This window comes from Catharus ustulatus, chromosome 14 (genome assembly GCF_009819885.2).
Source record: "Catharus ustulatus isolate bCatUst1 chromosome 14, bCatUst1.pri.v2, whole genome shotgun sequence".
Taxonomy (NCBI): domain Eukaryota; kingdom Metazoa; phylum Chordata; class Aves; order Passeriformes; family Turdidae; genus Catharus; species Catharus ustulatus.
The window spans coordinates 7,946,192-7,961,099 of NC_046234.1; the positions used below are offsets into that span (position 1 = coordinate 7,946,192).

The 14,908-nt window shown below is 41.6% G+C and overlaps 1 protein-coding gene across 4 annotated transcripts in view; it reads right to left on the reverse strand.

Moving 5' to 3' along the window:
- Positions 1-14,908, reverse strand: part of LOC117003032 (serine/threonine-protein kinase PAK 3) — a 130,471-nt gene that overhangs the window by 30,415 nt on the left and 85,148 nt on the right. For all 4 annotated transcript variants that reach the window (XM_033072638.2, XM_033072639.2, XM_033072640.2 and 1 more), the window contains 4 exons: positions 9,280-9,476; positions 5,964-6,064; positions 1,215-1,368; positions 150-187 (listed from right to left, as the gene is read on the reverse strand). In XM_033072638.2, the coding sequence (XP_032928529.1) occupies positions 150-187; positions 1,215-1,368; positions 5,964-6,064; positions 9,280-9,454 (468 nt within the window). In that variant the 5' untranslated portion in view covers positions 9,455-9,476. The remainder of the gene's footprint in view (positions 1-149; positions 188-1,214; positions 1,369-5,963; positions 6,065-9,279; positions 9,477-14,908) is intronic.

Sequence of the window (14,908 nt, forward strand, 5' to 3'; positions counted from 1 at the left end):
ACCAGCCAGCAATTTTCTGTCTGCTAAACTAGACTTTCACCTTTTTAAAAAGATCTCAAGTGGAAAATCATGAATCAGTCAGGGAAAGCTCACAGCTTGCTCCACAATTCTTGAACACTAGGAAGATCAGAGGTTACTTTCCTACTCACCGATGGATGGGCTTCTATGTATCCATGGGCGCTTTTATCTGCAATGAGCAAAGAAGAATGGAGCAGATGCTGTTAGAAAAAAGCCCTGCCTGTTCTGGGGAATCCCACAGAATAAATCAACCCAAATGGAGATTGTTTTACTTTCACACCGTATCTTTAGGAGCAACAGCAAAGAAGAGAACAGGACAAAATTCCACATTGTGTCTCTTTTTTGCCCTGTTTGCCAGTAAATAAATAGAAATTTGGTCAAGAAAATGCAAATTGTTCTTTAACTGTTCCACCCAAGAGCTAAAGCAGCTCCTTTTTCTCCTTTTCTTCCTGTGTTCTATTTTTTTTTCAATAAATTGCACACATTCATTCTCATCACCTTGCTGGCAACATTTCCACAGAAAAGCTTCCTTGAAATCCCCCTTAGCCATGGCAGCTCTATGCTGACAAAGCATGAGAACAGCTCCTGGATTCAGAAGCACACATGAACTGTTTTGAAGTATGCACTTCATCACAAAGGGAATTGCTATTTTAGCACACAGTAAGTGTCAAATTAGTCAAATCCTTTAATTATGGAATTTGGGGGGTGGGGAGAAGATGCTTTCTCTCAATCCTGGAGGTAAGTGCACAGTTTTTAAAAAGACTTCTGAGAAGCTTCTGCATTTTGGAAGTTGTCTCAGTTGAACCTTCAAACTGAGGAAATGACAAGTCTCCAGTACCACAGACAATACTGTGGAGGAATGGAACCCCAGCAGGTTATATTTCAAATGCAGGCCACACCCTGCTGGCTACAGACACCCCCTATTTTAGCTGAGTTGTTGAGAGGCACTCTACTAAATTAATGCTATCTCAATGGCATTTTTGTTTCAAAATCTTGGTTAGTTCTAAAAAGCTGCAACAAAGCAAAGTCACCATTTTAATGATGTTTGGGGGAAAAAAAAAGGAGAAAAGGAATTAATTTCAGGAGTATTCCACAATGTAGAATTGGTTCAGGTTACCTCCTGACCACTTGAATGTTGAAATTTGCTCTGACTCATTTTGGAGCTTGACCTCCCCTGTTGGGAGACCTCAACTTACCTCCTGACGTAAAGCTCATGTATTTCTGGTTGTTAACGGTTTCTTTTGAATCATAAAACTTGAGAACATCAAGAACAGCCTGTGGGTTCTTCTTTTGCTCCAGTTTTGTTATGTTGGAGGTCTGTAGTAGCCTGGCCCACTGCTCTGGAATGCCCTGTAGATGTTGAGTGGAAACAAAGTGGGTTTAGAGTAGAGCTTTACCTAGATCCCATGCTCGCTGTAAGATTACTTGCAGAAATTTTGATTGACACCTTACAATTAAAATTACAAATAAAATAATTTAATCTCTATCAAAAATCTAGCTAAAACAAGGACCCAACTTTAAAAAGAAAAAAGTAATGACTGTGAGAGGAAAAAAAGAGCATGAAACTTCTCTGGAAATCAACTCTGCTCTACCATGGAATTTAAGGCTTAAGCTTGTTTGCCTGGTGATTCAGGGCAGACATAACAAGACTATTCTCTGTTGGTGGACAACACAGTGTTTTTCAGGAGCTTTACACTGGACTTTTCATGCTTAGGAATGCAAACACATTTTGCTGAAATGATCACTGCTGTCTGATTCAAAGGTAAACCCCATCCTGATACAATTAGTTTTTAGCATACCAGGGAACACTGTGCGGTAAAGAATCTGCCTTTCAGCTCTCAAAATCATGACACTGAGGTATACCACAGCTGCAAAGGATGTCTCTAAATTCTCTACTGCAAATATACAGAAACCAAGGACTCAGAAAACAGGCTGGGAGTGCCAAAGCCTTGGATGAATTCTTGGACATCTTATGGGCGACGCAGAATTTGAAAATTGATCTAGTCACTAAAAGCCCCAGTGCTACACTGAAATTCTATTGATGAGAACTTGCTTCAGTTATTCAGGACAATTCCCTACATTTAACAGCACGTCGTTTCCCCCTTTACTGCACAGCTGACATTGACCAGCAAATTGTAGGGCTCTCTGAAGGAAAAGCATGCCACCCCAATCTACTTCCATACAGCTTCTTCTCAGAAGTTGTCCACAAAACAATGTGTGACATGGACCTCCAAAGTTTAGGATTGATTGAAAAAAGTGGGAAAAGCCAAGCAACAAATCTACTGCACACACATCAACCTGTTGCTGCAGTGCTATGACATCTCAAAGAAGCATTTGGGGCCTGTGACGCACCTCTGGGAGCTTCCCTGGGCACATCTGTGAGCCATAGAGATCTGGCTGTAATGGACGTAAATAAAGAAAAGAAAGTTAAAACAGAATGTGGGAAAACTTAGAAGGTGGTAGGAGGAGGAAACCAATGGGCCAGAATGGGCAAGTCCCATCTAAAATGGCAGTTATGAGGTGGATACAAAATAGATCAGGTGGTAGACAGCTACAGGAAGGCAGGTTTAGGAGAACAGAAAAATCACAACCGTTCCAAAGTTTGGAAGCATCATTCCCCCTCCTCTCGCTTTTTAAACAGTTTTTCTCTCCTCAAAAAAATACACTCCTGAGAATTAATGGCAATTGACTAGAAAAATTACATGTGATTTCCCTTGCCAATTTAAAATTAAAAAAACAAAAAAAAACCCCAAAACAAACAAACAAACCAAAAAAAACCCCGAAAAACCTGAGAAATATCTGGGCTTTTGCTGTTTGACTTGTTTTGAAGCCAGACTACCACTTTTGAATGGCTATATAAAAGTTTTTCCAGTCTTGGGCATTCTCCAGTCCTGAGATCACCATTGGACCAGTGGAGGGAGCAGATGGTCAAAGTCAGATTTTGAAATCTGGAAGGTTGTGCACTGCCACAACACAAACAATCTGTGTGTGTCAGACTGAAAATCAGGACAATTGTAAAAAAATTCTTGATTAGGTTAGGAAGGTGAAACTTCTTTGGATCTACAGCCACAACTTTTCCCACTTACTAATGTTATAAACTAGAAGCTTTAAAAGTTTGGTGGGTAACCACATTTTCTTCTATGGTGGGGATGATGAAATGGTTTCAAACATGCGTGCCTTACAAAAAATACTCCCCAAAGGCCTGCTAACCATGCTCTCCTTCATTCAGAAAATGCAACTCCTTTTTCCAATAAGGAACATAAAGCTCTAGCAACGTGCTCCCACCCAACAGCTTCCAACCAATTTTATTCTCTGCTTTAAAAGCCCCATTTCTTAGCAAATGTGGTTGCTCCAAGCAGAGTGAAATGGAGATGTAATATTTCTTCATGATGGACAACACAGGTCGGTGCTCAAGCCTGAAAGCCAGAACTCAGGAGCCCATGCAACTGTGCATTAGGATGCATCTAACAGCAGTCAGGGGATGCAGCTGGGGGCAATGGTTTGGGGTCAGAAAGTGGCCCAGTGCATTGCATATAACCAGGAGGGCAGGCATTACTGGCATGACAGCTGCAATAATTCAAACCAAAAACTCCTGTATGTTTGCACATTGATTGGACACTCCCATGGCACTTCCAAACTTTTGAAAGAGGCAGACAGAGTGATCACTAGACAGTGGAAATATCAGAACATGGTATGGGCTAGTGGCAGTCCCTTTGCAGGATGTACTTACCACATGACTACCCAGCTGATACACAGGTTCTATCCAGGTTGGGACAAACCACACATGCCTAATGTAGTGTGTAATGTAATGCCTGCATCTGGGATTAATTGGGACCAATATCTTGTTCTTAATGGTGCAAAAATTCCCTTCCTTTGATTGATGTTTGACTTCACTGAGGACTATAGCATTAGGCCCTGTGCTGGCAAGCTGCACATGGGCAGTCACCTGTCCCTTTGGTTAGTTCTGAATTGGTTACAGCCTTCTCAGACTGCAGCACTGCACTTCCACACTTCAGGAACAAGTGTAATTGCACAACAGTACACATCTCACATCCACTGTTTGGAAAGGGAAAAAGATATTTTAAAAGAAACTGTGCTACAGCAACAAAGCTGGACCTCTTTAACCATGTAGAATTGATTTGCTCTGTGTTGGTGGCATCTGACAGCAAAAAACCCAAAAGATCTCTGATGCTAGAGTCTGTTTTGAAACATTAGTAGATAATAACAACATTCAAAATAATCCAAACCTTGATCTCTGAAATACAGATAGTGAGTGCTTGTGCTTAGAACTGAAGTGTATTAGGCCTGACATCCCTTCTTTCTGTTTCAGCTGCCAGGGACATGAACTAACCAGGACCCTGACCACCAACCAGATTTTGAGAGAACATGAGTGTGACCCATTGTGTTTGCTTGGAGTCAGAAGGGAAAAGTCTCAAACACAGGATAGAAATAAAGATAGAAGGCTGAAAGGAAAAACAGATATAGAATAAGAACAGCTGAACATCCAGTGGGAAGAGAAAGGAAAGTGGGAAGGTGAAGACAGACAAAAAGAAGTGATGCTAACACAAAAAGGAGAGAAACAAAAGCATAAAGTAACATAATATTGTATGACGATAAGGAGAAGAACACTGAAGATTAACCTGAACAATAAAGTGACTACAAGGAAAGAAAGAGAGGAAAAAAAAGAAAAAATCAGGATAGACAGCAGGGAAAACACAGTTTTAAAAGCTTTATGCAAAGCTTTATGCAAAGTTTCTGATCAAAAATGACCACATTGGGCCTTTTAAAATAGACATTTAGTCAAGCCCTAGGGTTTGGCACAGAAAAAATTTTGAATTAAGATTTTATGACATCTATGTTAAAATGCCTAATTAGCTAGTCCACTTATTTTAAATGTGGCTGTATTTCCTAATTACTAAGGACAATTCAATTTCACTACTCCTTTGAAGACATGCTGTACTTAAATGTGTCTTTTTTCTTCTACTGTTATTCCTATTGTTGCAACTGTTACTGTAGGACACAGGAAGTTTCCAGCTTTCTGAAACGTTTTTGTGAAATGAAAGTAGCAATCAAAGTACAAAATAATGAAGAAATCACATTTATGGCTCAAATTATGAAAATTAGCCATTCTTTGCCCAGGCAAATGATTTGTCCCATCCTGTTTGGTGTATGCTGCCAGTCAGCACTAGCACAGTCCACAATGGTATTTACACAGTCTCACCACTCAGCTCATGGGGCACTACTGGCAGCAGCAGTTGGTAATGCTCCCTCTCACCTCCACAGCTTAACAAAACAGTAAACTCACTGCCAGCTCAGCTTTAAGGAACAATGATTTCAGCAGCCCACTAGTAATCTGAGCAAAAATTGCACTGAAGCCCCTGCACTCTTCAAAGAGCTTCCATCAGATTCGTTTTTCTGAACACTTTGCTGAGATTCAAGAAGCAAAAGCTGATAGCTACTTTATCAATACATAAAGACTAGAAACACAGATCACCTAATGTATAAACATATTTTGAAGGATACTAAATTAAAATGAACGGAGTTCCACAGAGCTGCAGTTTTCTGAGCATCTCCAAGGGTTACCTGCAGAGCAGCTCGACTTTGCACTTGAGCCTGGTTGTCTACTATGCACGTGGGGGGGGTTTTTATGCTTTCCCAAAGACACTGAATAACCAACCCTTGTAGCTTGGGGGACTGGTAAAAGCATACACCTACATTTTCCTAGTTTTCATTTCCCACAGACACTCTGCTGACAGTCCTTGGAGGAGGGAAAAAAAAAAGCAGCCTGAATCACAAGTTAAACACTCCAAATCCTAAGCCCAACAAATAAAAGTCTCTTTCTTCACAGCCTGGCTGCTGTGATCTGATGTTTCTGGCAATAAGAGGTTATTTTACCATCAAGAAACTGGAAGTTCTGGTAAACACTAAATACAGCAGTTACTTACTGTGAATTCTCCAGTGACGGCATCAAATCCCACATGAATGGTGTGTTCAAAGTCTGAAGGGAGGGAGATCTCAGGACGTTCCTTCTCTTTCTTCTTGTTGGCTAGAGGCAAAACGTTAACAAGCACTTATTTTCTGAACAGCTTTTAATTTAAAACTTGTAACAATCAGGTGTGCTTAAAATAGTGTTTTAAAAGAAAGCAAATCAATTAACATCCATCCAACTTGAGAAACAGACGCAGATTAACACAATGCCAGACTGCCAGGCCCTGTGAGGGAATGTCTACAAGGTGCTATTTTATTTTGTTTTTCTTTCAGCCAATGTGACTGCTGCCAAAGCAAGCTGTTCATAAAGTAGCCTTCATAGACTATCTCGAATCAGTACGATTTCTTTTTTCAGTTCTTTTTTTCATTAAGTTTTCATATTTAGAAACCAACTCCTATTTGACTTTGTGGGTTTCTGAGGTAGTAAATCACACAGGACACACCATGTGTATGTGTGTCTGCTCTCCAACATGGTTTGAATCCACTTCAAATCAACCAAATCAGAGGAAAGGCTTTTTTAGATAACCTTTTTTTTCCTACAGGTTCTGTGAAACCAGCAGCTCATGCGGTGACTCCTCTTCCAACTAAAAGGCTGAAACAGCAGCTCTCTTTCTGAAAAGACAAAATCTGCCCAGCAACAGAATCCCATAAATGTCTTTGGAAAAGCTCTGAGCTCTCAATTAACTAGGACATATCATAAAATCCAGGTCTTATTAGTCTCCAGAATTTTTCTCTTTTTAAATCACTCTACTAGTATTCCCAGAATGTGGAGTATCTTACTGAAGCAGGCAGACTTAGAAGTTAGTCAACCTGCATTTGCTTCTCATCTGCCTCCCTCTTTACAACCTCGGGAGCAAGAGGAGCTACACAAGGAACGTAAGAGGTCAGGTGCCATGGGAAGGGGCAAGACACTAAATGGTTTATTTCAACTCTAGATGCACAGCAGGGTCCCACAGAGCCATCAGTGGCTTGCCAAAACAAGGTTTTAAACACAAGTGCTCAAACTCTAACTGAAAACGTTGTACTCCAACAGGGGAGGAACTGCAAAAGATTCCTGGTGCCCAGGCACAGCAGTCCTGACACACACCACAGCCTTGGAGAGAACTCACTGTACCATATCCATCCTCACATCCCTCCTGTATGGTGAGCAAATGAAAGACAATGAAGTTCCTGCAGGTTCAGGCAGAAATACCCTGCCATGGTGTTTTCTTCACATTCTATTGACTTGCAACAGTGATGAACCAGGGATTTAACATTGTGATGCTGCAAAGCACTGTACTAGATGAGAGCAGACATATCAATCACCTTCTGTTTTATAAGCAGGAGTCTCAAAAATTTGTCACAGAGTCTATGAAGTACTCACAGGCCAGCTGATACTCTGACCCACAAACCAGCCCTGCAGTGAAACTACCTCAAGGGATTTGGCCAGTCAAGCTAAACCTCCTCCATTTATTATTTCACCCAACAAAATTAAGCTATAAATCTTACCCAACTTTTCCTTCACAGTCACATTTTAAATCATGACACTTGTACGTTCCCTAAGATTGCTCTGACTGGTAATTACATTTTTAATGTCACTGATCATTTCCAGGATGGGTTGTTTCTGGGTCTCCCCCTTCCTGCATGCATTTTACATAGCATCTCCTACTTAAGAAATGCTTCCTTGGAAAGGGATAATACCATCCTGCTAGCACTCAGGGAAAGAAGAGATCCAAGTCTTTCCAGGAATTAAGCAAGCTGGGAGAAACTATCATTTTGGCCCTTAAAAAGAATCAATTGAAAATTAATTTTGTTCCCAGAATGGGACATTTGGGAGAACAACCTGCAGAGTGAACTGGCAGGTATGCATAAGAAATGGTCCCATCCAGTTACAGTCTTCATATCAGAAAAGTTATCAGGATTGCCTGTGGCTGAGGGGAGGAATGGGACTGCCACTGTGCCTTCCACTGCCTGTGAGGAGTTTTGAATGCCAGACTATCTCCAGCTGCTCCACACAACCTCATGAAGCCTCATGAACGTGGCGGCCAAGCAACACAGCTAAGCTGGAGCTCCAAGGGAATGACCTCAGTACCTCAGTTCCAGTTCTGAGCTCTCCTTGGAGGGACACTGATGGACATTAATGACAGAATCCCTCTGGAATCCAGCTGGACTTCATGCTGCTGACCCAACCTCTGAGCCCAGTGCTTCAGTCAGTTTTCAGTCTACCTCACTGTACACTTATCTATACTGCACTTCACCAGTCTGTCTGTGAGGATACTGCAGGAAGCTCTGCTCAACACCTTACTAAACAGAAGTAACAGCCACTGCTCTCCCTTCACCACAAAGCCTGTCACTTCAAGGTAAAAGGCTGTCAGTACAGCCCAGCATGAACTCCCCTCCACAAATCCATGCTGACTATTCCTAACCACATTCTTATCCTCCATTTGCATGGAAATGGCTTCCAGGAGGATTTTCTCTACCACCTTCCCAAGGACCAAGGTGAGACTGGATGGCCTGCACTTCCCCAGATCCTCCATCTTAAACACATATTGACATTTGCTTTGTTTCCATCATCAGGAACATCCCCAGTGACCCCAACCTTCCAAAAATACTCAAGAGTGGCCTTGCAGTGACATCAGCCTTGCAGGTGCAGCCCATCAGTTCCCATGGCACTAGAAATAAAGAAGATCCCTTCCCTTAAACCTATAAATATGCTAAGTCAAAACACACGCCTTCCCACAAATGCATTTCAAAGAATGCAACAGGAATGCTGTTTGCTGCATGTTTAAAAGGCTCTCTTGCTGCATCCACACCTAGCAGGTTATAGACCAAGCCATTCTGTGTCCACTTTCACTGCAGAAGGAACAAGCAAGAAGAGTCCTTGTTCCTGTTCTCTGAATGTAAGTGCATTAAAAAACCTCAAAGTGTCAGGCATACTGCCCTGCCACTTCTGTGAATGTATTCTCACAAGGACACATCCTCATCTCTATTTGCTGCTAATGCAAAGCAAAATCCAAAGGAAGGGATTCCCAAGCTTAACTCTAAAGTTATTTTTAAAAGGCAAGTTGCACAATGTGTGCACATTTCAGGGTCTTTTTACAGACAAGAAAGTAACTGACTGGACACCTCCTCCTCTTTTGAAATGTGTTTCTAGAGTAATTGGAACAGAAGGCTTTGGTACCATGGCCTGCAACTGAAACAGAAAGAAAATAGTGGCAGAAAGCAAACAGGAAAACCAATGAGCACCAGAAAGCTCAGAGAAGGAGCCACCCGTCCGCACTGCTGATACTTTACTTTTATCCCCTCCTCCTGGGAAGATGGAGCGCAGCCTGGCTTTCTTGTTCTTCTCCTCAGGGGCCATGGGAAGCGGTTTTGAGCTGTGGTTTAGCGCTGAAGAATCGCGATTGTTGCTGTTCATTCTCAAAGGTGGAGCTGGAGGTTTCTCTTCAATATCCAGACTATCGGACATCTTCAGCAGCCCTCACAGCCTCCTGCAAAGCACAACACAAAACATGCCTGTCAAGGGAGGAGGCCAAGGCTGGTGGCCTGGGCAGGAAAGAGGGGAGGAAAAGCTTTCCAGTGGCATAAGAAAATCTCTCTGTTAGAAGCTTGCTCTCAATAAGGTTGCTGCTGGTTGCGGTAAATACAGAGGCTAATTCCTAAAAATCAAGGTATTACCATTAAAATACAGCTTTTTCTTTATCCTTGCTACATGTTTTTGCAGTTTTATTTGTAACTATTTCCCTGTAGTTGTTTACAATCCAAATTTTCCTCTAAAACAGACTTCCAAAGCAAAAGTTAAATGATTTACTGAAACTACCTGGCATTGCAGTCAATCATTTTTTATTATGTAAGAAACAAGGTCTTCATTGAGGGGATATGGGTAGCAAGCAACACTTCATAAAATTAACTTGTTTAAGACCCAGACTAGAGTACAATTTCAGACAGATCAGAATTGATGCGGGCTATACTGCATCTTTTCAAAGGTTATGATTCTACAGGCACCTTGTCTTCCATCCCTTAAAATCCATGTGACTCTTTTTACAGATGGCACATGCACATCACTGTCAATGTGTTCTGGATCTCTCATGCTGATTTACAGGTAGCACAAGCTATTGCCCTTATCAGCTACTCTCTTAAAGGGAAGCAACTTGTTTTTCAGCTATGGAAGCTGTAGGGTTTTTTTCAGAAGTATAAATCAAACATGGTGACTGTAAGAGAGACGCTCCAGTGGTAACAGCAGTGCTGCTCTTCCTTTGGTCAGGTAAAGCTGCCATGGTTTAGAGTTTCTGGAGTTGCAAGGTTGGTCTTGGGCTGTCTTGTTTTGGTTTTTTTTATTAGAATGGAGATTAACATTTTCAACAACCATGTTTATTTTGATATAACTGTAATTTTGCCAGATTTATGGCTGGTACATTAATAGGAAATAATGAAATCCACATTGCCTTAATTAACATTACCTTACAAGTAAAAGCAAAATAACCAACTGAAACATTGAGAGATGTTCACTTTAGACTGTTTTTCATGACATGGGCATTTTAGGTTTTGTTACCATTTTAAAATTACCGCACATAAAATGATTCCTTTTTAAAATTACTTGACTTAATTTTTCATTACATCTAAATTACATCCCAAAACCTCAGTTTTGAGATTCAAAGCACCAGTCCAGTGAAAAGAACAACAAATGAAATATACCATTACACCTCTAGTTTGCAGCCATCCTCAAATATCTAGATCTCCATGGGACCTCATGGACCCATCCCAAGGTCACACAGCTGAAAACTCAACAGCCAGGTCCCAGTCCTCTCCCTGGTACAGACAGCAATGGAGCAGTGATCCTGGAGATCCTGATCCATGAACACACACTTGAAGTTGCTACTGACCCCAGTTGCTCACCTCCATCATGAGAGCAGTTTGAATGAGCACATTCCCAGCTGCCTTCAACTGGTTTGTGTTAAATTAGTGATCTGACCTTTTCTGGCATCTTCTCCCTGCAGCAAATTAGGGAGACTTCAAACAATTGCTCTGCTGGTAGATCAATGTGGTGTTCACCATCCAAAGAGAACATCTACTCATAGGCTCACCTGTATCAACTGCCAGACTTCCCCTACACCATGGAGTTGTTCACCTCTACCTGTAACTGCAGGCAACACTGAAACACAGGAGCCATTTAACAGGTTGCTCTCTAGAGCTTTGCCTTAGGCCTAAAAGCATGGAAAAGATCAAACACTTGTAACTAATGGAGTAATGTATTGGAGGCAGCTGTCAGAGAGAAAGATGTGTTTGCCATTTGGACCACACCATCTAGGGAAGCACAAGTGAGATCCTTCAGAAAAACCATGGTCCCCAGCACGTGTCTGGTTCCCACAAGAAGGCTGTGCCCACACAGTCCCACTGTCCACATAAAGATGTGCTCTGGCAATGGAGGAACACAGCTCACCCTCCTGTAGAAGCATGCACAAAGGCAGTAATGTGCTTTGTATCACCCAGAAACAGCTGTAATTGTGCCCAGACCAGAGCTTGCGCCAGTCTAGTTTTCATGTACAGACTAGCCTACTTACCTAGAGAACTAAATGCTTTTGTAGATTGAGGTCACACAGTTAATATTACCAATCTTTGTGATTTCCATCCTGCAATGGAGGTTTTCTAATAAGGAAGGTGAGGGGGGAGCCAGTAGTGAAAACTACTGTATGGAACAGGGAGATCCACACGTACTGTGTATGTTATCCTGGTGAAGGGAAAGCCTGTGATACCCAGATTCCTGAGCTGTTCCCAGCTTATGAAGGCCAGCAGAGACATCTGGACACAGCTCCCTGTTCCTCCAGCAATTCTCAAACACCAGGAGCTTATGCAAGCAAGGCTTTCATTTTCTCTTTAAGCCACCTACAAATAGTTTTCCAGTGCCAAACACAGCCTTCACTCCCAGGATGATCAGTGTGAAGCTGACCAGAGGAGCACCAAGGTGTGTTTTCAGCTTGTTATCAAAAGCAAGGCAGTTATTCTGAGAAGTCTATTATAGGCCATAGTTTCAGTTGTCCCTCAGAATGGACAACCATACCTGTCACTGAATCTATTTGTAAACAATGTCAGTCTGTTGAAATAGGTCCTCCCACGGGATTTCATCTCACAAAGAATACTATTAATGGTTTCTGGCCCAATTTGCCTATGATGTAATTATTTCCAAGATTTTGAAAGGAACACTATATTTTGTTCAGAGCTGTTTCAGGCTCAGTTTCAAGAACTGTACAAAGCTACTTTATTCACTTCTAAACCAGGGGGAAAGAAAAAAAGAGCAGGGAAGACAGCCTAGAAGATTTAACTTCTGGTTGATACTAACTTTCTAAAGCTGGTCTAAATCAAGACTAAAGCAAACCACAAAGCAATACACACCAAAAGACTTAACATTTATGATTTTTCGGATTAGAGGAATCTATCTGCTCTTCCATTCATTCTAATTTAGAGATTTTTCATGTACCACTGCATCATGATGGAAGAACATAATCTCATAAGACACCACATTTTAAGTGTTTAGTACTGATTTACTCCAACCCAAACTTAGAGAAAACCTGTAATGAATGGAGGAGCAACAAGATGTATTCAGCTGGGAAAACTCAGGCTTACATCACAGAGAAATGTCAACAGCAGTCAGCTCAAGCTCTATTCTGGGGCCAGGTTTTCTTGTCATTATAACAAGCCCTTGGTCCTGCTAGTCTAGTTCTGACAAACTCCATCAAAAACCACTTTCTGTCTATTGGAAATTATTATGGCGTATCATACATTCAGTCCATCAAATTCTGGTGTTATTTCTCTTTTTTCTCTAGGCTTTTTTTTCCATTGCTTGGGAGTTTTGGGTGTGGAGCTTTTTTGGTAGGTTTGTGTTGGTTTGTTTTGGTTGGTTTGTAGGCAGAAACGACACAGCTACTAGAGCTTGAACACACCCCACTAGGGCCATGAGAGCCACCCAGGCTGTCAGTAGGGACAGCTTCTGGAGAGGCCAGCTGGTGCTCACCTAGAGAATGGAGTGCACAATCAACAGCATTTTCTTCAATTCAGTCCTCAAGGACCCCATTAGTGCAACCAAGGCAGTGCCAGTAACCCTTTTAAAAGAAATTTGTAAGATAATCACACTTGTGCAACAAAGACAGGTCACCTACTTCCAGAGAAAAATCTTGTCATTGTCCATCAGCTTTAAGGAAGCATTTAAACAGTCAGACTGTTGTACTAAAATACAACAGTGTATTTGAGTGTGTTAGCTAGAGTTTCCCAGCCAAATGGCAAAAGTTAAAATTTAATTCTCATCCAGGTCAGCTGCTTCTACATAACTATTACAGCCTTATAGAAGATGCTCCAACACCCATTTCCTTCCTCCTTACCTCTTCCACAGAAGTTTTGTTAAGTGAGAAGACAAACACTGACTTTAAATATTGGGCATTCAGCTTCTCTGTGACTCAACTCTCCCTTTGCAAAAGCCTGTCTTGTAATATTTCTGCATCTAGTCCTCAACAAACTAGGGAGGAGAGGAAGGAAGAGATTTGAAGCGCTCAAATCTCTTCAAAACATACACACAAAAGATTTGTTCAGTTCAAGTTCAGAGCAGAATCTCATGCTGGGCCTTGATCTCAGTAAGCTCTTCACCCTGTGTATCTGGAGAACACTGTAGATAAATTTTGAATAGCTTTCTTAGGTTAGCCCTGATATTTCAAAGTTTGCATCATTCAACATGACTGGTTCCAATTAAAACTCACAAATAGTATCCTGTTACAGAGACACTGGTGTTCATTTTCAAAGCTTCAGAGATACTATTGCAGCTTGTGATGCAGCAAAACTGTCTCCAAGATCACTTGACTGGAAGGAACCATGCCAATTTTCAGGCAGTAGCTTTGCAAATGTAACTTGAAGATCTGAGGCTCACTCTTTATTTATAAATATACTTCCTGTAAAAAGATATTATTACTTAGTTGTATGGGCCAAATTTTGCTCCCAGTAACATTTATCCATTTCCAAAAATCAATGGTGATGTAACTGAGAAGGATTCTCTCTAGTTATTGAGTACTGCAACACTCTGTTCAGGTATTTACAAAGCACTTCCCAGCCCTGTATCTGCTCTTCTACATCTGCATGTTTACTTGCAGTTTTCTGACAGCTCCTTTAAAGAGCAGACAGTGAGCTGGACAGAACAGACACAGTGACGATTTCACTACCCTTGTGGAAAATGCTCACTGTCTTCTCTGTAAAACTTGCATAAGTTAAAATACGATGTGGAAGCCTTTTTGATAAAAAATGGCTATATTCAGCATCAGCTGAAGCAGAGACAACTCTGGGTGCTCAGGGTCTGTAACACCCCCAGGGCAGTCTGTGCTGAGCTGCTTCCACCCTCAGACTGCACACCAGGTGCCTGCAGACTGTGGGCAAGTGTGTGGGGCTGGCTCTGCAGGCAGGGCAGACACAGCCAGGCTGCCACTCAGAGTGAAGACATCCTTCCTAGGACCTCCCCCACATGCATGTGCTGCAAAACAACCACTGCATCCCTTTTTTATGCAACCCTGAAGAAAAGGCTGCATTCACACAAACTAAGAAGGAATTATAACCCTAGAAACAACAAGAACGCTTCCCTTTCAAACTGCCTTTCATACAAATGTATCAAAGCACAATACCAACGTCTGCCAATTAAACTTCCTCATTCCCTTCACAGCCAGGTAAACATGCTCTGAGCTGAACAAATTACTCAAGCTGAGTAATTTCTTTGATGAATCTACTCTCTATTCCTGTTTGCAAACACTCTGTACACAGCTTATGATTTCCTCCAATATATTCATTTATTCAGAAATTATCTTCTATATTTGCTAGAAGCAACTTTTGGCCTCTGAACTAGTGGTTCATAAGAAGTTCTCTCTGTGGAGGGGACATTTTGAATTCAGGTTGT